The sequence below is a fragment of the Protopterus annectens genome, chromosome 9.part0 (genome assembly GCF_019279795.1).
Source record: "Protopterus annectens isolate FY-2018-M chromosome 9.part0, PAN1.0, whole genome shotgun sequence".
Lineage (NCBI taxonomy): Eukaryota > Metazoa > Chordata > Ceratodontiformes > Protopteridae > Protopterus > Protopterus annectens.
The window spans coordinates 1,387,178,104-1,387,199,562 of NC_056743.1; the positions used below are offsets into that span (position 1 = coordinate 1,387,178,104).

General features: G+C 37.4%; 1 protein-coding gene across 1 annotated transcript in view; it reads left to right on the plus strand.

Annotated features, from left to right (window-relative positions):
* Positions 1 to 21,459, plus strand: part of LOC122812082 (uromodulin-like) — a gene marked incomplete in the record, with an annotated part of 518,790 nt that overhangs the window by 108,450 nt on the left and 388,881 nt on the right. Inside the window, 3 exon segments of the mRNA XM_044084351.1 lie at positions 9,291 to 9,386; positions 9,880 to 10,091; positions 10,254 to 10,414. Coding sequence (XP_043940286.1) covers positions 9,291 to 9,386; positions 9,880 to 10,091; positions 10,254 to 10,414 — 469 coding nt within the window.

Consider the following 21,459-nt stretch of genomic DNA (forward strand, 5'->3'; position numbering starts at 1 on the left):
GTTTGTTGTTAAGACTGTTCAGTGAGAAAGCTCAAGGAATGATAGAGAACCCCAAGTTTGTAATGTGTTCTTTTTATGACACTTCATATATGAATGTCAGCCTTGAGCTGATCATCTATAATTGACCCTCAGAGTTTTGTGTGACAAACTAGCTTCATTTGATTTTTTGGGTTAGAGAGAATAGAGAAGTTTGAGTGATGAAGAATGCATGTCTTAGAGGTGGAGAGCATTCATTTAGTTTTGTTAAGATTTAGATGAAGCTAATAGTTATGTTTCAATGGAGGTAAAAGATTACTGAATAATAGAATGAAGTGAGGATGAATATCTTGCAGTACAGAAAGTCGTACCATCATCAGCATATTGGACAACAATAGCATAACTACAGACAAAATGTAAGTTTATTATGCTGGAGTTGAAAAGGCCATCATCCGTTCAAAGCAGCTTTTCAGTGATTTGCTTTATGAAGAGGTCTGTAGCAAGTCTAACTGTGGTTACTGGGATGTAATTCTGTAGTATATGGAAATGCATTAATTTACACAAGAGAAGGGCAGTGACATGTCTGCTTGACTGAACACATGTTTTCTGATACTCATGTGTGCCCTGCAGCAATGCACTTGCAAATGATATATCAGTACTTGGGCCATTATCAAACAGACTCCAGAATTCCATAGCCTAACTGCATTGTTACATGTGGTATTGTTTATTAGTGACAATGGACATTCCTCATACATGATCATATCCCATTGATAGTGTCAGTAACTTGTATTAATGTGGACATACCTTCATATGAATATGAAGACACATAACTCCATCATTGTATTACTTGTGTTTCCCGTGTGTGTGTGTGTATGTGTGTGTGTGTGTGTGTGTGTGTGTGTGTGTGTGTGTGTGTGTGTGTGTGTGTGTGTGTGTGTGTGTGTGTCTCATCTACACAACAATCAGAAAAACATGTACATGTCTGTCTCACTTCTACAATGTGTATTCATAGCAACTTATTTCACCTAGGTTGCCAGGATGTATTTATATGTACTTTTCCGTTCATATCACAAGTCCTGGCTTTGCACCTAAGTCTCATAAAAGTATATGTTACCTTCATAGGTTCATAGGTTCATAGGTAGGTACTAGGCTATCATCCCAAGGGCCTACATAAGCCTAGCCAGCAAGGTACCATAGCTTACACCACCCAGGAAAGTTATTTTCCTGTGCCACTGTCCAGCAGAGACACAGAAGTGATCCCCGGGGTGTATTTCCTATTTCCCATCCACTCATCAAGATTTTTCTTGAAGAGTGTTAATGAAGAACTTTGCTTGACATAGATGGGTAGCTTCTTCCAGAGTATAGGAAGTCTCTGGGACAGGAATCTATCCCTCCAGTGTGTCCTGTTTATTGTGGTGACAAGGTTTAGGTCCCTAGAGCATGTAGCTTGGAGGGATTGGGATTTCTTTAGGTGTACCATGTCCAACAGCTCTGGGTTTGACATAGCTTTATATGTTAGGCAGAGATCACCTCAGAGTAGGCAATATGCTACGGAGTAAAGCTGGAGTTTTTTGAGGTGGTCAGTGTAAGGCATCTGTTTGAGGACAGTAATCCTCTTTGTGAGGTACTTCTGTAGCCTTTCCAGCTGCTGCAGATGTCTTGTGAGGTACATTCCAAAAGGGGTGTTGTTTTTCTACAATGGGTCTAATGAGTGACGAGTAGAGGGTAACAATGACCTCTTTTTTCCTGGATGAGAACCTATTTATGATGAGGTGTGCCATGTAGAAGGACTTCCTGACTATTGTGGTGATGTGACTATCAAAGGAGAGACTACTGTCCACCTGGGTCCCAAGGTCTCTTATCACGCATTCGGTGTTAAGTAGATTGCTGCCTATGTGATCCCCTAGAAAATGTACTCTGACACTGGTAAAATTGGACTTCTCACTGAAGTAGTATTCAGGAGATACTTTCATACTGCTGCATTACTCCACAGCAATTTCATACAGCTCTCCCAATATCCTCTTCTCAGCATACACTGATGACATCATCCTGTATAAAGTGCACTCTGGCAGTATTAAAATCAGACTTCTGTGGTGGTGCTACCATTAAGTACTGTGTTGTCTATCTTGCGTAACTAGATACATAGGGGTTCTAATCTCACAGCAGTCAACTTGTATGTGTTCTTCTTCATTCAACTATCACTCTGGAGAAAATTTTACACCAGGATGCGAGTCCACAGCTATGTCAGACCCTCCTCACAGCATCTTCTTTTCAGAATATAGTGATGATGTCATCCTCTATAAAGTGCACTATAATAGTGTTAGAGGCCAGACGTCTGTGGCAGTGCTAGCATTAAGTACTGTGTTCGCTAACTTGTGTAACTCCATAAGTAGGGTATCTAATCTCAAGGCAGGCAAATTGTGTGTGCTGTGTTCTCTAGATTGTGTAACTAGGTAGATAAGAGTTCTAATCTCATAGCAAACTTGTGTATCTTTCTTCATTCAGCTATCACTTTGAAGAAATTTTTACACTTGGATGTGAGTCCACAGTTTTGTAAGACTATCCTCCCTACATCCTCTTTTCAACATACAGTGATGATATCATTCTCTATAAAGTGCACTTTGACACTGTAAAGACATACTTCTGTGGTGGTACTAGGATTAAGTGTTGTGTTCTGCAGCATGTGGAACTAGATAAGAAGGGGTTATAATCTGACAGCAGTAAATTTCAGTGAGGGGGGTGTGCATATGTTCATTCAACTATCAATCCGGAGACAATTTTACAGTAGGATGTGAGTACAATGTTATGTCAGACTCTCTAGCTAACATCTTCTTCTCTGCATACACTGATGATGTAATCCCCTATAAAGTGCTCTCTGACACTATTAAAATCAGACTTCAACAGTGCCACTACTCTCACATTGGATAGCATACAGCCTGCAAACCCAGATAGATATAGTGTTTAATCCTGATCACAGCTAGCTTGTGTGTGTGGGTTGGTGGTATATTACAGTCACTGTATGATATTTTGGTTCTCTTCTCATTTGACTCCCACACTGGAGAAGCCCACTGAATCCAATATCCCCCTTTTCCCTCTGTCTACACAATTGTCTTCCTGTGGAACACTACAGATGTCATCATCTGTAAGATACATACACACATCATGAAGCTGATCCCCTCCATGACACTTTACAAGCCATCTCTAGATCACTGGATGTGTGATTGGTAATTCACTCATAGTGTGGTGCCTCTGTCCCATATGGACAGAGGTATTCTGTTATAAAGTCAAACATGTACCCCTATTTTCCCTCACCTAGAACACAGATTTGGGTTTAAATAGGACAATAATGGATTGTATTGTATGGGTTCTTGGCCATTAACCTAGTAATGACCTATGACCCTATAAACATTTCACATGTCAATGTTATTGTCACCCCATGTGCTATGTTAATGTATGGATGTTCTGTCATCCTACAGCAGTTTATTCCAATCTGTGTTTTGTGCTGCTGTATTGATGTCCGCTGCTGCCATTTGGTTACATGTTCCTTCCAGAACAGCTGTAGTAATATGCTTCCTGAGGATGGAGGACATGTAATGATGCTATGTATATTATTGCCTTACTAATACATGTTTTCTGATAGTGGAGTATATACACATTCTACAGAGTTCCCATTCAGTCATCACAGTGACAGCTGCAGTATGGCACAGGTGTGCACATGTATACCTAGCATCTGAAAATGTTATCTTACATATAGCAATATTACATCATAATGATTAAATTAGCACATACACCTGGGTTCATAAACATGTTATAATGCTGTCATATACACAGAAGTTTGACAAACTAAAATTCACTTGCAACCTTGCCAAATTCATTGTATGCAGTATTGTGTTGCTATTCACAAGCCTTATTCAGGTGTTCCCCAGCAAAACTGTGTGATTGTTAGCATTTGTGTCATTAACTGTTCTGCATGAACAGCATCCACCTCAGCTGCAACATGTCCATATATGGTGACAGGGCCCTCATCCACACATTTCCAATGATAAACATATAGGCATATGATGTACAAGTGATGTAATGCTATGAGATAGGTACAGCCGTAAGACTGTGTTAACAGTTCCACTGTGTAACATGTGATTTATACCCAAGGTTTTATTTGGAGGTGGTGTGCAGCTTGAAGTCCTATTGTAGCATAGGTACAGCTATTGTGTGACTGTACTTCATCACAGACTTACCACTACAGCGCATCAGTATTATAGCTTCATAGTTTGCATCAACACATGTGGATGTATATTACGATTTTATGGCAGTATAATGTTTTCACTGGCAATGTCAAAGGGACAGTGATCATGTGGCATATGAGTTGAGTTTGATGTGAACTTATAGAGTGCACCTCATGCATTGTTTAGTAACTGTGTACAATATCACGCTTATTGTGCTAATACGTAAACTTTGTGTAGGCTTCACGCAAAGCCTAAATGCTTATTGTGCTAATACATAAACTTTGTGTAGACTTCGCGCAAAGCCTACATGCTTATTGTGCTAATACATAAACTTTGTGTAGACTTCGCGCAAAGCCTACACGGAGTTTATTGAATACCTGGGCATACCTCTCAATTGTCCAGATTTTCACAGAATGCCCAGATTTTTGCCTCAAAAATTTGAGTACATTCCTCATAAAATTTTTGGGTTTCTGGCAAATTGCTGGGATGATCTGAGGAATGAAATTAGTAAATTGTATCAAACATTTGGGTTTCTGACTTCATGTCCTTTAGAAAATACATTTTAATACATACCCTGTTATTCTAGCAACTTTCTAAGTTTATAAGAGCGATATTTAAAATCTGTCCCTGTTTTTGGGCCTTTGTATCCCTATTATTTCAGGCTTTCTCCAGATTTTTTGGGCTAAGAGTTTGAGAGGTATGTACCTAGGTGAGTGCCAGGAAAAATCCAAATTAGCAACCAAACATTCCTTTTAGGAAACAGTGGACCCACAACTTATTTAGTGCTTTTATCTTTTATTGTTAAGACTTCTACAGAATGAACACACATTAAAAACATGTCTATTTATAGCTCAACTTACAGTCACATTATTACATGTAAGGCCAATAGGCAGGTTTATAATTTAGTGGCCAGCATAGTTATTTTATTTCTAACAAGTTAACATCACATTTAAAATAATCCAATTTCTATCCAGTCAAGCACAAAATAATGAAAACCTTCTACAATTCATACATGGGATCTATATAATTTCTTCGAAACAACTAACTGTTGAACACATATTCACCAAACTTAATCCATCGAATGCTAATTCTTTCAAATGTTCATTTCAGCAAATTTCTTCCCAGGGGAAAAAAGAGTCAGCCAACCTAGCGACTATCACAAAAAACACATAATTTAAAACCCACCCATGTGGGGGGCAATACCCCTCACATCCCCCAATGTGGGGGGCTGTGCCCTCCACACCCCAATATACCAACTCGAGATTGCACTAAAGTGGGGAAAGGGGCAAATTCCTGATGATGGCCAAATATATTCACCTGGGAAGAAATTAACTTAAATGAATGTTCAATGGAATTAGCATTTGATGAATTAAGTTCAATGAATAGGTGTTCGATGATTAGTCTCTTTTATGAAATGATATGTACTCTATGCAAGTTGTAGAGTGTTTATATAAAATGCTCTTCCAATTTTTAATTTTTATAGTCTGTACTTGTTTATATACCTGCCTTAAAATTTTCCTGGTCGTTTTCCTTGGGACTGATAACTTTAACAGGCAACAAAGTATACAGTCCCTATACTGCTATCGATGAAGTGTTGTCTACCACCTATGAATCTGTTATGTCCTTTTTTTAGTTACACAGGGACTGTTCAGCATTTACCTGCACATCTTACAAACCCCACAGGAAAATGCTTTTGTTTGTTTGTTACTCTGAGGAACATTCAATCATTCTTTTTCAAGTAACATATTAATGCTACGATTTTTCTTAAAAATTAAATTCAGGCCATCTGCTGTATTGATAAGCAATTCAGTTTTGTCCAAAAAACATTTTCAGGTGTTCCTCATTTTTTTTTATTCAGGAATTATCAGGGGAAAAGTCCAGACAAAAGCTATTCATGATGACACTCTAGCCCAAATATTGACTTTTTATAATGTGCTTTTTTAAATGAGTGTGGTAATGTGCTTTTTTAAATGAGTGTGGTAGCAACTCTTTGCATTTACACAGGTATTTGAAAATGCTGCTTTTCTGTAAAATTTGGATGTCAGTCTCACTGTATTTCTATTGAGTGAAATGATGTCCAGAAAATTAAACCTAAGCCACTCATTTGAACATTTCCCTGAAAACCTTAGACAGTTGGTAGAATTATATAAATGAGTTATGAGTCCACTAAGAGTATATATGGTTACTTGTCAAGTAAAAAAAATCATGTATCTACCTATGATACAGATTAATGAAATTCCAATAAGTAGGACTATAAATCTCTCAAACATTCATTACTATGTTGGTAAATGTGGAGGCTACCACCACCGCTATTATCCCCCACAAATGTGATAGCAAAATTTGTTGTTGACTCATAAGAGATTATTTTTAAGTCTGATATACAGTAGTTATAAAACAACTTTTGTTTTTACAATGCTTTCAAACATTACAGAGTCCTTTTAGACCAATGCTAAATCCTAAAAGTAGTAAACCAAAACCTATATCCATATCTGATAGAACTCACAAGGTTAGGTCACTCCTACGTAAGAGACTAAGGGGCATTTATTAGAAATCCTTCGATATATAACCTTCTGGGAAAGTTTCTAGTTTATCACACTAAACATCAGTGACATCTAAAGTAAAGGTGTGACAATATATGAAACTATTTATACTCGAAGAATGCTCTTGCCCATCACAGATAATTTTGTATATCAGGTAGGCTTATGTGTCTGTTCATGACAGCAGCTTAAGGGCAAGTGCTAGACGTGGAATATAAGCAGTCAATAAGATGTCATTTTTACTTATTTCATTGGAAAGAATACACAGTCTTCCATTCGAGACAACTTTCATTTTTTGTTATAAATGCAACAAATATAAATAAGGATAAGGACTTGGTTTATAGTAATATGTTAATTATAATTTATAGCACTATGTTAACAATTTTCATGTTTTGTGACTTATAACATTATATATTGTTAAACATGGGCCATTTTTGTAACATTTTGTATGCTGCAATGTAGCTAGGAAGAAATGCTAATTTTATTTACTCTTACCTGTTAACTATTATTAACATCTTGCTTCATTTTAAATTTCAGAGATTTTTCCCAGTTTTCAAGTTTTGATATTTTAGCTTGTTTCCATTGACATGGCATATATTTAGTTTATACTGTACAACATCCCTGGTAATATAATGGGCGCAGCTGCTGGTCATATTCACTCCCTGAGTGGTCTGTTATTTCTGAATGCATTTCCCTCCAATAACCATTATTGTTTCTTAAGTATTTGCTCACACAATACACAGGCCAGAAAAGTATCCTCATATTTCGCTATCTGCTGGCGTTTCCAAAGTGACCTTTAGGTCACTTTTTGAGCCATGAAAGATTGAATCCTGTTTGACCTCCTATTTCTTTGCAAAACCAGTGATTCTACAAACACCCACACTAGGAGACTTAAACTTACACCAGCAAATAAACAAAACTTGCTGGAGGGATGGTTCCTAACTCACAGATTCCCAACCCATGGAATACGTTACCCCAACAGGTTAAACAAAGGCCCCAATTCCAAAAGACTTGCTCTCAGTGTGAGTGACCACTTAGAGCAGGCTGGGAGCAGGTGTTTTGGAATCTGGTCCCCATAATAAGCCTGTTTATCGATAGGCCTTGCACTGAAGTAGGTCACTTACATTAACAGTAGATCTTTCAGAATCAGGGCAGACTTACACTGTAGAGAACTCTTTTGGGATGTGGCCCAAAGTGCTACTTAGTCTGCATTTCACTGGACTTGATTGGACGTGGAGACAAATATTTATACCACAGTTATCATGTATGGTCCTGGTTGATTAGGGATGTGGGCACCATTAAGTACTCATGAAATGTGGCACAGACTTTAGAGTGTGTCTGCTTAAAGGTATATCTGACCAGGCCCCTTATGATCCCTGTGATCACTTGCCTTGTGTTTTTCCTATGCTCTTATTACTGTACAATGTATATCATTAATGCTATTATGCTCTTCCTCCATTATGGTCTATATTCTCAAAACCCAACTGCTAGAGGAAACCAACAACAAAACTGCCAAATGTGCTGCAGATGTCCCTAAGTTAACACATCACTGCATACCTCTCTAAAAGATAGACTGACTTGAATTAAACCACACATTAACAATAAAGTAACAAAAGACAGTCTGCAACATACTATAAAAAACTACTAAATGTCCAACATCTGCTACTATAATCAGCAAATCCTATCCATCTAGAAAGCAACGAGCTCAAAAATCTGTCAGTAACTAAATCAAAAAACTACTATGGCTACTCATTATATTTAGCAACAGTAGTCAAACTATGGAACCCAGTGCCACCAGACCTAACAGCAGAACTGTAACAAAGTACTTCTCTTCACCAGACATAAAGCTTGCCCATCATCCAACTGCCACTATACATGCCTGAATTAAATCCTATCCTCCTATACTTCTCTTTCCTTATACTGCCTTCAGTCTTTATTGTTTTATTGACTCTTCCCTTAAACTACTTCCCTAAGAGTAAAATTCCTTATCTGTCTATAACTACACACAAATGCATACTGCTTGCCAGATATATCCATTATAAATATTAATAAAACAAATTGTACTCTGCCAGACAACCTAATCCTTATATTTATTTAAGCATGTTATACTGCATGTGTCTTTACTCTTCATATATTTGTATGGCTGGCTGTATGTTTAACTGCATGTTTTAATATATGGTCTGATTATTATGTTGGACAACCTAATCTTTTAGAAGTGTCCCAGGATCTGAGGTTTTAATCTCCCGTCTGACAGCTAATCTCAATTTGTATGTGCTGCTTTATCCTTCTAATACCATTTAAAATTACCTGCTAAACTCATAAGATTATGTTACTTCTACTTGTAACAGTTTCCTAAGTACAGTGTCTTAGAAATGCAGTGTGACCTGAAAGCAGTTCATTTTAGTCACTTGAATTTCAGCTAATGGCTTTTTAAGACTGACCTGTTTTATTCACTAAATTATATGGCAACTTTGGGAATTGTTATTGTTAAATGAATGCCAAACTATATTCAGATATGCTGTAAACTGAGCTGATATATACTCCTTTTATTTAGTTTGTTCGCCTGTATGCTCGAATGATGAACTATGCAATGATGCCGTGAGGAATACTACCGGGTGTGTGTGCAATCCACTCACATATGCAAGTTATGGTAAGTTTAAACCCTCAGTGTATTTATGTTACCTACAAGTAAAACAGTTTTTTTTTTCTGCAAGGCAAATATCTAACCTGTGCTGCATAAAAAAATGTATGCTATATTTCTGTTCCATCAAAGCACTCTAAAGTAATTCCAGATGAGTGCTTTTAAAAATGTCATACAAGCTAATGACCAAATCATACCTGCTGAAATCATAGCTGTGACTGACAAAAACATCCTGGAACAGATATTGGATGGAGTTAGTTTAGGAAAAGCACATCACAGAAATTGCCATAAAGCTCAATAACTGTTTTAAATGTATCCAACGTTTGGCTAAGAAGCTCAAAGACTTCCAGGTAAGCGTGATAGACATAGCATACATTCAAAATATATACACATATGCTGTGTCCTTCTGGTTAATGTGTTTCATATAAAAGTAGGATAATTAACATGACATTCCCATTTCTAGTGATATTATTATCGATTTATTTATTTACTTTATTTTTAGGGGATGCAGACATTGTCCCAGTACTTTCTTGTCAGCCAGCAGTATCTAGTATTGCTGTATCCAAATGTTTATTGGACAAGTTAAAACTTGACTCATCATCTGTGCATCTAAATGATCCAGCATGCATAGGATCTTCATTAATAATTGGCGATCAAAGGATGACATCCATTAAGTTTAATCAAAACTTATTGCAGTGTGGGACAACAATAAAGGTGCGTATGTTTTATGTATACATACTAATCACTTTGCTCTTCACATATGAGCATGTATAAATTGTTAATTCTATCCAGATGTATTGCAGAGTTCAGTAACAAAGTATACACATTGCAAACTAATTTAATTTACATCATGACTGTCTCATCCTTGTTTTACAGAGTAATCAGACACATGCCATTTTCTCAAATACACTCATTTTGGAGCCTTTATCCAATGGAATTATTATTATAAACGGTAATGGGAAGAAAATTCCATTTTCTTGTGCCTACCCAATAAACATGGAGCTAAGTCTAATATCTGCCATAAATGGCGCTATAAGGTAATCATTTCCTATTATTTGATATCTAATATTTCAGTGAATTGAAAATGATAAGTAAAAGAAAGAAAGACTGAACACATCTGCTGTTGTATTCGGCTGAGGATATTTAACCAAACTGATTGCTGTAATTATTCATATAATGAAGAAATGATTGTTGTTTAATATCATGCTATAAATGTTTGATATTTATGTAGTTTGGTTTCAGCTGTTTTAACAAGAAAAGAATCAATCAACCAAAGATCCAGAAACTACTTCATGCACCCACTGTAGCTAGAATAATTTAATTATTTATACAAATTAACCTAATTATGGTAGTATATTGCTTATTTTTCTGAATGTTTTCTATATTACTACTCTCATTTAATGTATGCAGCAGTCTTTTTTTTTAAATAAAGTTCCAAAACATGACTTTTTCAAATACTTCATCCCATTTTCCCAGACTCATTAGTCAAAGATTTAAATATGTGGGTTGGAAATAATAGTTGACACACTTCTTACGCTATTATTAGCCTTCTAGTTCAGATGACTTAGAAAGGAGGATTGTCTGTCTTACACTCACTGTTAAGATTTTCATCTAGTCACTGGTAAACATAAGTATGGATAGCCCTGAAACTTATTTGGTACTGTTCATTTCCAGATGAGGATGATTGCTTTGTAAAAGACAACTAGAAACTAAATGAGGGGTTAGCATGTATCTACTACAAAGCATCTCTTTACTAGCTGTGTGTTATATACTTGTGACTACCTAAGGTTATAACTGCCATAGCAAAATGTGTTCTTCTGCCAAAATTAGACTACAGCCACCCACTTACGACTGCAGGATGCTCCACCAAATACAATCCACTCTGGACTTTACCTCTCAAAGTCTGTAGATTTATGAATATCTCACTGTACTTCAAGCGCCACGGTACCTTTCTCACAAAGCAAAACATTTACATTCACTATAAGACTCTGAATATCTTCCTGATATACATACTCTTTACCCTTAATCAGAGCTCCCACTAGATCTCATCATTATAAACAAGTTTCACATGATATCTTCAATCATCAGATGCCAAACCTTTTATTGTTATCACACACTCTTCACCAATTTGTATCAACTAAAATAATCAGTTTCATGAATCATTCCAGTGTAACCGTAAGGATTAGTAAATAGTTTTAAAATCCAGTTCAAATGTAAACTCCAGTTCTCTGAGCAGAGTAAGTCCATTGCTCATTAGTTGTAGAAATGCAATGCATTTTGTTTTAAATTGTCAGTATATTGTGATTCAGTTATTACATTTGTATTATTTTACTGTATAACTTGCATATGGGTTATTACTTTTGTTTTGTAACATAACAAATATGAACTACAACAGCTCTTAAAACTAAAACAGAGAATGCATGAGTTTTAATCTCATACACCCACTCACTGATATGCTAAACAACATTTTTATAAGACACATCTCCTGCCACTTTAATCACAAAAAAGCAGCCTCAGTTAACAAATCAGTCCTATCTTCATATCTTAAAATCTCAGAAGATGAGTGACTAAGTAAATCTACATTGACTCGATTATCATTCACAAATTAATTATAATAAAATAGCATCCAATTAATAAAGTGAACAGAAGTAAGCAATACAAATATTGTAAATAAAATCAGTCCTTATAGGCAGTGAAAAAACTGTACATGAATGGAGAAGTTGTGTGAACACAGAGTAGTCTGCTGAAATTAAAGCTGTTGCAGATAGCAGTGAGCATTGATTTAAATGTGTGGTTGAAGCAGAAGAAAATCACACTACTGTCCCACAGTGACCTTTTGACCTCAGGGTACAGTAGCCTAATTATTACAAAAATGTTAAGGAATGGAGTAAGCTGCCCCAAAAGATTGCGTACAAATTCCAGTATCATTCACTGTGGATAGGTGAGATTCTTCAGTGTAGTTGTTCAACTATTTAGTTTTATTAGGTTATTATTCAGTTTTATTAGTTGAGTGTTCTGTTCTACTAGTTGATTTGTTTAGTTGCACACTCTTTGTTTCATGTACCTAGTAAAAATAAAATAGGAAATGCATCAGTTTACTTACTTGTATGCAGTTTTACTCAATGAATTTGTACCTGAGTATTTTCATCATGTAAGTGGAGATGAACACTGGGATACACAGAATACTACATTATACAGCAGGTCTGATTCTTATTCTGCCCTGTTAAATAAAGAGGAGTTAGGCCTTACACCAGCAGCAACTTAACATTTCGTGCAGTTTTCAGAGTAAATCTCCCATGAAGCGTCAGTTAAGTAGCTGGGGTGAAGAAATACAGGTATACTGAAGTACTGTACCTTAATATGTACATTAGAGTGAGATAGCCACTAAAGGTTATGCAGGTTTTATCCCTCATGTAGAATCTAGTGAGCCATACAAGATATGAGGCCTACTAAGGTTATCAGAAAGCCACCATCTTGGTGAGATTTTTTTCCCCTGCTGGTAGCCCAATCTTTCTTTTCTTTTTTTTATGTAGTGCTCCTTAAGCCCACCATACAGATAGGCAGGAAGGCAGGCTTCACAGTCCACAAGGCCTTCACTGATCTCTGAGTAAATAGCAAGAGTTGTCCTACTAATTTGTTTAACTTCATAGGTAAAGACATCATATTATTATAATAGTATTTTTGTTTCAAATACTTAGCAAAATTCAGGTTTATAACTCTCTGGACTTTTTTTTGTTTTTTAGACTATTTATTATTGTATTCACAATTTGGAAAAACTACAAGAAAGACCCAATTAAGCTAGAATCTTCCTGTGATACCTTAAATCTCCGGTAATCAAGGCCTATGTGATATATGCAAATGACCTCTTAACAGCATACCAGTGTTTCAGATGCATGGCTTTTAAATGCCCATGACCTTTTTAAGTCTTTTTGAGGGCATTTGGGACAATAAATCCAAACCCCATTAGCGGTAGACATGCCATGATCTGACCTCTCCAGTATTATGTAGGTGGATTTTTCCCCATACTTTGGAAACACAGAACTTAACTAAGCCTGATGTCATAGTTCTTGGGCACAGAAACATCAAATTCCAGCTGACTCTCTTCTCAGGATGGCTTTCATAGATTCATACTAGGCTAACTGACCTTGTGGGCCATTTTAAGCCTAGCGAATTACCCCAGGTGAGAATCAAACTCTGTACCTTGTGTCTGTAAGGTAAATACCTTAACCATTACACCAATTATAAAAATATTTATTTTCAGAAGCTTACAAACAGAATCTGTATTTTTAGTGTTGCCACCCTAGTGTAATTTTTAGCCTTTTGAGCCCCATCTATAAATCTAGGGAAGTGTATCATAACGGATATTATTAATTATGATAACAAGAATCTGATTAGGCCTGACCAACAATAATTTGACTCTGTCAAAGGGAGATCACGCAATATGAATTTTGTTAACTTCTTTGGGGGAGTCACACCAGCTGTCAACAGTGTCATGCTGTTTATACAGATTATAGTGAGCTGGCAAAATCATTCCATACCATACCTCATGCCAGAAATGTAAGGAAAATATCTGGTAAGATATATAGCCACCTGGATGAAAGACAGACCCCACATAGTTTAGGTGGCAGTTGACTCTTGGAATACCACTAAGGTATACAGTAGGGTCACCCCAGGGGTTTGTACTGGGGTGTCTTTTTTTTCAGCAATTACTTCTCTGATCACAAAACTGATAATTAGGTTCTCTGGTTAAAAAAAAAAATCACAGATGACTGCAAACTGGATGTAATTGATAAATCAGCTTCCAATATCTGCATTCTTTGAAAGAGCTTACCCTAGTTAATGTATGGAGTAAGTTGATAAATAATGGGCATAAACTGAACACTAAAAATGTAGTATTTTATCTTTCAGAAAAATGACAATTACTTACAATATAAAGAATAAATAATATTTCCTTTACAAAATGAAAAGGGACCTACATACTTGAGTTGGTAGATCCATCTCTTTTGATAATCATATACAATGGTAAATGGAAATCATCCACTTAGCACAGTCAATAGCCAGAAATATTTCATCTCGATGAAATTCCTCCCCTAAATTTAACACTGATCAGGCCCATTATAAATTATAGTGCTGCCTTTGAGATGCACCTTACCTGACATATCAACAAACTTGAAAGGTCCAGGAGGTTACTAACCAAAAGAATCTCTAGTTTTAAGTACCTGTGTTACCAGGAAAGAGCCAGCATTCCCTGATCTCTTATACTTCAATAAGCTAAACAGCTCAGCTAGCACTAGAACATGAAAAAGAGACCTGAGTCTTCATCAGAATATAACCAGAACATGATGGAGAGATAAGTTCTTCACCTAGCATGTCCCTCTTCTCTGAAATAAGCCTCCTTTGTAAGTCATGCAATGCATTTCAATATCTTCCTTCACACTAAATATGGGCAAGTGGATGAGTACTCTGCAATTTACCACAGGATTAACTGACTTCTCCCTCCTTGAAATTAGAGGTAAAGCCTGAGGATGGGCATTAGCAATATGTACACACTACACAGTCATTAGTCTAAAATAGTCTTGAATCACAGAATCACAGAAAACACAAGGGCTATTTGACCAGATGGCATGCGTGCCTTGTCAATAATCACCCTCATGTCCTACCACCCTTTTCAATGACAGCAGGGCCTGTAAGTTCCACAGTGTATTTTACATCACCTATCTAATTCTCTAAACTGTTCATGAAGGCCACTGGGGAATCACACTGCTTGACATGCAAGGGGTGTCTATTCTAGAGCAAAGGGAGGCACTGGATAATGAACTTATCCCTCCATTTAGTTGTATTTCTTCATAAAGACTGAGCTCTCTTCTTCTAATATTGGCCACACTATTTGACTTATCAAGAGGAAGATGGTCATAGATAAAATAATCCCATAGACCATGGTAAGCAAGCCATAGGTCTCCTCTCATCAGCATATATGACATGGAGCACAGGGTCGGTGATTCCCACCTCTCCTTGTATCTAAGAGTTTTGAGTCCTGCTATCCTTTTATTTATTCATTTATTTAACATTTGTTAACCAGGAAAGTCTGACTTGGAACAAGCCAATTTTCAGGGGAGGCCCAGTGAGAAACATTCCAGACACATGTCTTTGTAATGTAGGAGGAAACGGAAGCACACAGAGGAAATGCAGGGAGGACATGCAGACTCCACAAAGAAGGCACCCAGCTGAGAATCAAACCAGACACCCTCTTGCTGTCAGGTGACAATGCTAACCTCCTCACCAGTGCGCCATCATTAAGAATCTCTGCATTTTAAAATTTTTTGATAAGTCTAGTGAGATGAAGACAAAAGAGCTTCCAATGCCATGAAGCCAAGAAGCAAAATGAAATGCAACAGTGCCACAAGCCACACGACCCAACTCTCAAGAATTCCACAATATAGTAAAATAACACTTTATTAAGGTTAAGTGCTTTCATCCAGAAAAGCAGGACTTCATCAGAAATGATTTAATAAGATATCACAGGTTTAAATAATCCATTTAATAGTCACATGACTAAAACATAACCCAGGTTTAAAGTTGACCTGCCACTAAGAAAGAAAAATAGAGACTTGATTTGACAACTATGGCTTAATGCCTACCAGTTTTCTAGGTAAGCTAACATCAATTAACAGGGGGTTAAAATTACATAGTGCCAAATTATTAACTTCAACAAATGTGGAACTTCTACTGTATTATGTGTTTTTTAGAAAGTTTTACTTGTTTTAATTCCTAAGTCCTTTGGAATGACAATTTATTAACTACTTCTCTGACAACAGAAATAAAACAAAATTTTCTTTCAGAATGTCACTTTTATAATCAATTTATAAAGGGTTTTATTAGTAGCATAAACAATTGAATTTTTATTTATTTTTTATCCTAGTGGGCAAGTGCATTTCAAACCTAGGTAGTGTTTTATTTTGAGACTACTGAATGGGTTATTAAACCTATGATATCTTGTAAAATAAGTTCTGATGAAGTCCTGAAATTAAGTTCTTTATTTCACTACCTTGTGGAATTCTGGAAAGTTGGGTCATGTGGCTTGTGATACTGCTGCCTTTCATTTTGGTCCTCGTGACTTATGATCTAAAAGATGACAGATTACTGAATACAAAAAGGGAAACCACAGATCATAACCATGTTTTTTTCTGAGTGGGAGGATTTTTTATTATTTTTCTTTTTCTTTCATTGATTGTTTTTCTTGCTAGCTACTGGTGTTTGGTTCCACCTTCCATTTCAAGTGTTTTATTCAGTGGGGCTGTTCTGTTTGTCTTTTTGCAGTGTTTTCTCAATCATATTCTGTGGCATATGAGTGTTTGTTAGGCAGTTGCTTTGATTCTCTGAAAACATTTGAGCATTTCCTGTTTTCTTTCCTGTTGTTGATCCTTTTCCTTGGTGGCTAGTGGCACTTTGCCCTGCCATGTTCCAAGTGCTTTTATTTAGTGGATATGTAAGTGTTTTCTTTTGCTTTCTTGCATTGTTTTCCTAGTCAAACTTAGTGGCAGGTAGTGGCTGCACTAATAGGCCACTGCAGTGAGATATGTAGTAGTCATTAGTATGCTTGTTACTCTGACTTTTTTCCTTATTTTTTCTGTACAAGCATTTTTTGATTTCTTTTGAATGTGGTGTGTTTGGGCAGTGCAACACCCATTGCTTTGTCTTCTCTACTGTCTTTCTAATGGCAATAGGAGATTAAAAAGCTTTAGAATCCTTTCATGGTTTTTCTGGGCTTTGGATGAGCATGTTCAGGGAGGTGTTTAGTGCAATAGTCAATCAGGCAGAAGCTGTCCTTATAAGCTTGGTCTAACCAAGCAAAATATTAGGCTTATTAGGTACGCTGGGCAGTGCGGGTCTCTTGAGTGTGTGGTTTTGTTATACAATTTTAACATGTCCAGAGAGTTACATCAGGATATAATGGAGCAGATGGTTGTATTTTGTTTGGAGGACTTTGTAATCAAGGTTTACACTGTCTGGACTCCGTATAAAAAAATGTAATTATTTAAAACAGGAGAGGGATGGGAAGACATGAATGATAACTACAGCTAATACCAGCATCTCAACTCAGAGTGGATCCCAACAATTCAGGGCCCCTCAATAACATAGGAACCTCAATAATATAACGTTTTATCCTATGATAACAATAAGTAAAAAATGATGTCATAGACAATAAGCTTTACTTGTAGAAATTGTAATAGTGATATCTAAACAGACACTATTGAGGTCAGTAGTCCAAATAAACAATTTGAACAAGATGCCTAGAAAAAAGCAATGCTGACTTAACTCCCACTGAGATGGTAATTCAATTCAACATTATTTCTGATGCCCCAGTAGTTGCTGAAAACAATAACGTAGAGCTGCCCTCACACACACAGCCTAATGATTTATTTATTAATGGTTATTTTAGTTTTAACCAAAATAAAAGATTATGGAGTGAAATTGAGAAATTAGATGAGAATAACTATTTTTAAGAGGTTAACAAGACAAGAGGAAGGGGCCTGGAGGGTACAGGCAGAAATGAGAGCAAGTCACCATCCACTATTGTAGTTAGTGAGCCAGGTCTTAATGAAATAAAAACAGTATGCTGATGCTGGGCAGTTCCTTGTTGAGTAGAATTTGTAGTGTTCTCCCAAGGGTGAATCTACAGTGCGTTACTGGTAGTTCCCTGAGAGGTGGAAACATTGCTGACATGTTAGACTCAGTCAAACTGTTGTTTAAAAATTCCTCTCCTTTTGGTACAGTTATTATTGTACCAGGCAAACATGATGTTGGTCTCACTAGTACTGAAGTGTTTGAAAAAGTGGTTTCTGAGATGGTGAGATTAAGTAACTCCCAAGGGTTTAGACAGATATTTAGTGCTATTTTTTCATAGCCTCTATTCCGTAGGTGTTATAAAACCAGAAAAATAGGTGTGGACCTCTTGGGTTTTCGATCCTGAGTGATGCCTGCCCGGAGGGAAGGAATAACCAGTTTTACAAAGCCTTTCACTCTTGATCCTAAACGGTGAACAGATTTCCACGTGTAGTCGGTGGTGGAGCTAGCTCTAAATAGAGCTGTTTTAGCCCTGTGGGCAGCTGGAGCTTTATATAGAGCTGTTACAGATCTCTATGAGCTCTGAGAAGAGCTGTTTTGTGTTTAGAATGCCCTTTCGGGCAGATGCGGTAGTTCTAAAAAGAACTGTTTTGTATGGTTCACCAAAGCTATGTCTGTGCCTCTGGCTGGTCTTACTGAAGCTGATACAGATTTCTGTGAGCTCTGAGAAGGGCTGATTTGTGTTTTGAATGCCTGTTCGGGTGTTGGTGGTAGCGCTAATAAGAACTTTTTTGTTTTATTCTTCAATGTGTCTCCGGTTGCTCTTACCAGAGCTTTTACAGATCTCTGTGAGCTCTGAGAAGAGCTGTTTGGTGTACTGTGAGCTCTGAGAAGAGCTGTTTGGTGAAGTGTGCAGATCCACGTGAGCTCTGAAAAGAGCTGTTTTGTGTATGGACACAATGGGCTCTGGGAAGAGCTGCTGTTGTGTCCTTCGGTGTTCTGCGGTGGTGTCGATCTCCGTTGTCCTTCTTCTTGAACAGATCTTCGGTTCTTTTGCTATGTGTGAGTCCTAAAAAGGACTATTTGTGCGCTCCCCAAGTGCTGGTCAGAATGACCTGAGAGCTGTTGCTGTGCTGCTTTTATGCTACTGTGGAGGGGGCATGGTTGAGACATGTCCAATGAGAAGTGACTAGTTGGGGGTGTGGCCCTAGTAGGCCTACAAGGTGAAGACGGACCTGTTTGGAAGCATCTCATTCCTCTTATTTAGTTCCTTTTTATTAACCAGCTACTTGTTCATATGTGCCATTCCTAACCTCTAGCAATGTGTTGGAGCCTTTTGCTTTGTCACGGTTATACCTATGTTTGAAAAAACTGTACTAAAACTTAAATTTAAATGTAACCAAAAAATAAAAAAATAATAAAAATTAAAATTAAATTTAAAATTAAATTTAAATTTAAAATTAAAATTGAACTGTAAAACTCTGGGGTTACTGACTATAGTTTTAAATTTAGACTTGCCATTACCATCTGTAAAACATTGGAAGCAAGCTTGGTTCTGAGAAAGAGTCTGAGATATCCGGCACTTTCGGGGCAGATAGGAAGGTAGCCTGTCTGCCGCATCTTCATCAGGGAGAGCGTACATTAGGTAGTAAAAAGTTAATTGTAGTTTGACATTGAAATTTTACCTTTTAAATTAAAAATAACTAAAGTTGAGCTAACAATTGTAACTTTTGTGCGGGCTGATACATTGACTTACTGCAATTTTAGTTCTGCTTATAAACAATTAATGTTCAAAAAATTAATACATTATACCTTGTACCAGTGAGAAAACAGTGAGCGAAATAGATAGCATATCTTACTAGGAGCCGATTAGTTGTAGTTAGCATGGTTAAGTGCCCTGAGGTTCAGGACTCGGGTGATGGTCTCCATGTAGATGAGACCCGGAGGGTGTCTTGCTTCAAGTTGTATCTGCCAGATAAGTTCTTTTTTCTCTAATCTTGAATTGAAGTCCCCATTGAAGGGGATCTTCTCCAGCTGTTCGAGTATCAGGAACTTAAATCTTTCGTGTCTTGGTTTTTTTGTTGCGTGTGTTGCTAGTTTATTTGTCGGTATCTTGTGCCTGATGTCGTATAGGTGTTTGCAATCCTGGTTTTGAGGGCATTGATGGTCTTGCCCACATAGAAGGCTTGACATTTGCAGCAGTTTGCTCTGTAGACAACACCTTCTGTGTTGCAGCCTCCGAATGCTCTTGTGGTTATTGTTTTTTTGTTGTTGGGGTAGTAGAAGTGGTCCATGCCTGCCATGTATTTACAGTAGAAGCAGGGGGATAAGTCACTACACGGATAGGTGCCATATCTATCGAGTTGTCTTGGTGGGGGGTCTCTTGAGGTGGTCTTTTAGGTTGGGTCCTCTTTTCATCGTGAACCCTGGTGCTTCAGGGAAGATATGTCCAAAAGATTTGTTTGAAGTGATGATGGTCCAGTTTTCACTGATGATCTTTTGTATGTCCTTATAGTCCATGGAGAAATGTAAAATAAAGTTGAGCCTATATTTGTTTTCATACCTGTTTTTAGTCCCTAGGCTCTGTTGAAGTATGAATGTTTTTTCCTTTCTGTTGTTCGTGATGGGGTCCAGAATCTGGTGCAGAGTCCTGTCCATGTAGCCTCTGGCCAGGAAATCATTTTCCAGGTCTTTAATGTTGTGGAGAAAGTCATTAAGGTCTTTGGTGATTCTGGAGACTCTGAGTCCCTGTGATTTTATCACATTTCTTTTTGAGCTTGTACGGGTGCATGCTGCTGCTGTGGAGTAAAAAGTTTACTCTTGTAGGTTTCGTGTACAAGTTGTGGTTGAAGTCGTTGCTGCTGGTGTTCTTGGAAAGGTGCAGGTCCAGGAATTCGACTTGTATTGGGCTGGTTTTGGTGGTGAACCTGAGGAAGCTGGTGCTCCTGTTGATGTGGTCTAGGAAGTCCTGTAGTTTCTGGGGGGGTCCTATTCCAAACTAAAAAGATGTCATCAATGAAACGGAAGTAGCACCCCATGTCCTTGTAGAACTCTGAGTTATATATGTGGTCTTCTTCTCATTTTCTTAAAGCCGTGTTAGCTAGGCTTGAGGCCATGGCTGCTCCCATTGCAATTCCTGTGGTTTGTCGGTAGGTTTGACCATTGAAGCGAAAGTAGTTGTTGAGAATAAGTGAGAGGATTTTTTCAAATTTGTCTGTTTCTCCAATAACTGTTGCATTGTCTTTGTTGTAGGCATCTACCATCGCCCTGATGCAGTAATCATGTGGAAGCACTGTGTACAAAGCCTCCACATCAGTAGTGACTAAAATGGCTTCTTCTGTGAGGTGAATGTCCTTGATTCTGTTGAGAAGGCCCATAGAGTCCTGAATATATGAGGGATTCTTTTCTGCCAGTGGTTTGAGTGTGAAATCCATGTATATTGCTAGAGGTTCTATAATTGCTCCTCCACTGGCAATCACTGGTCTGTATGGTGGGTCATCAAGGTTTTTGTGGGGAT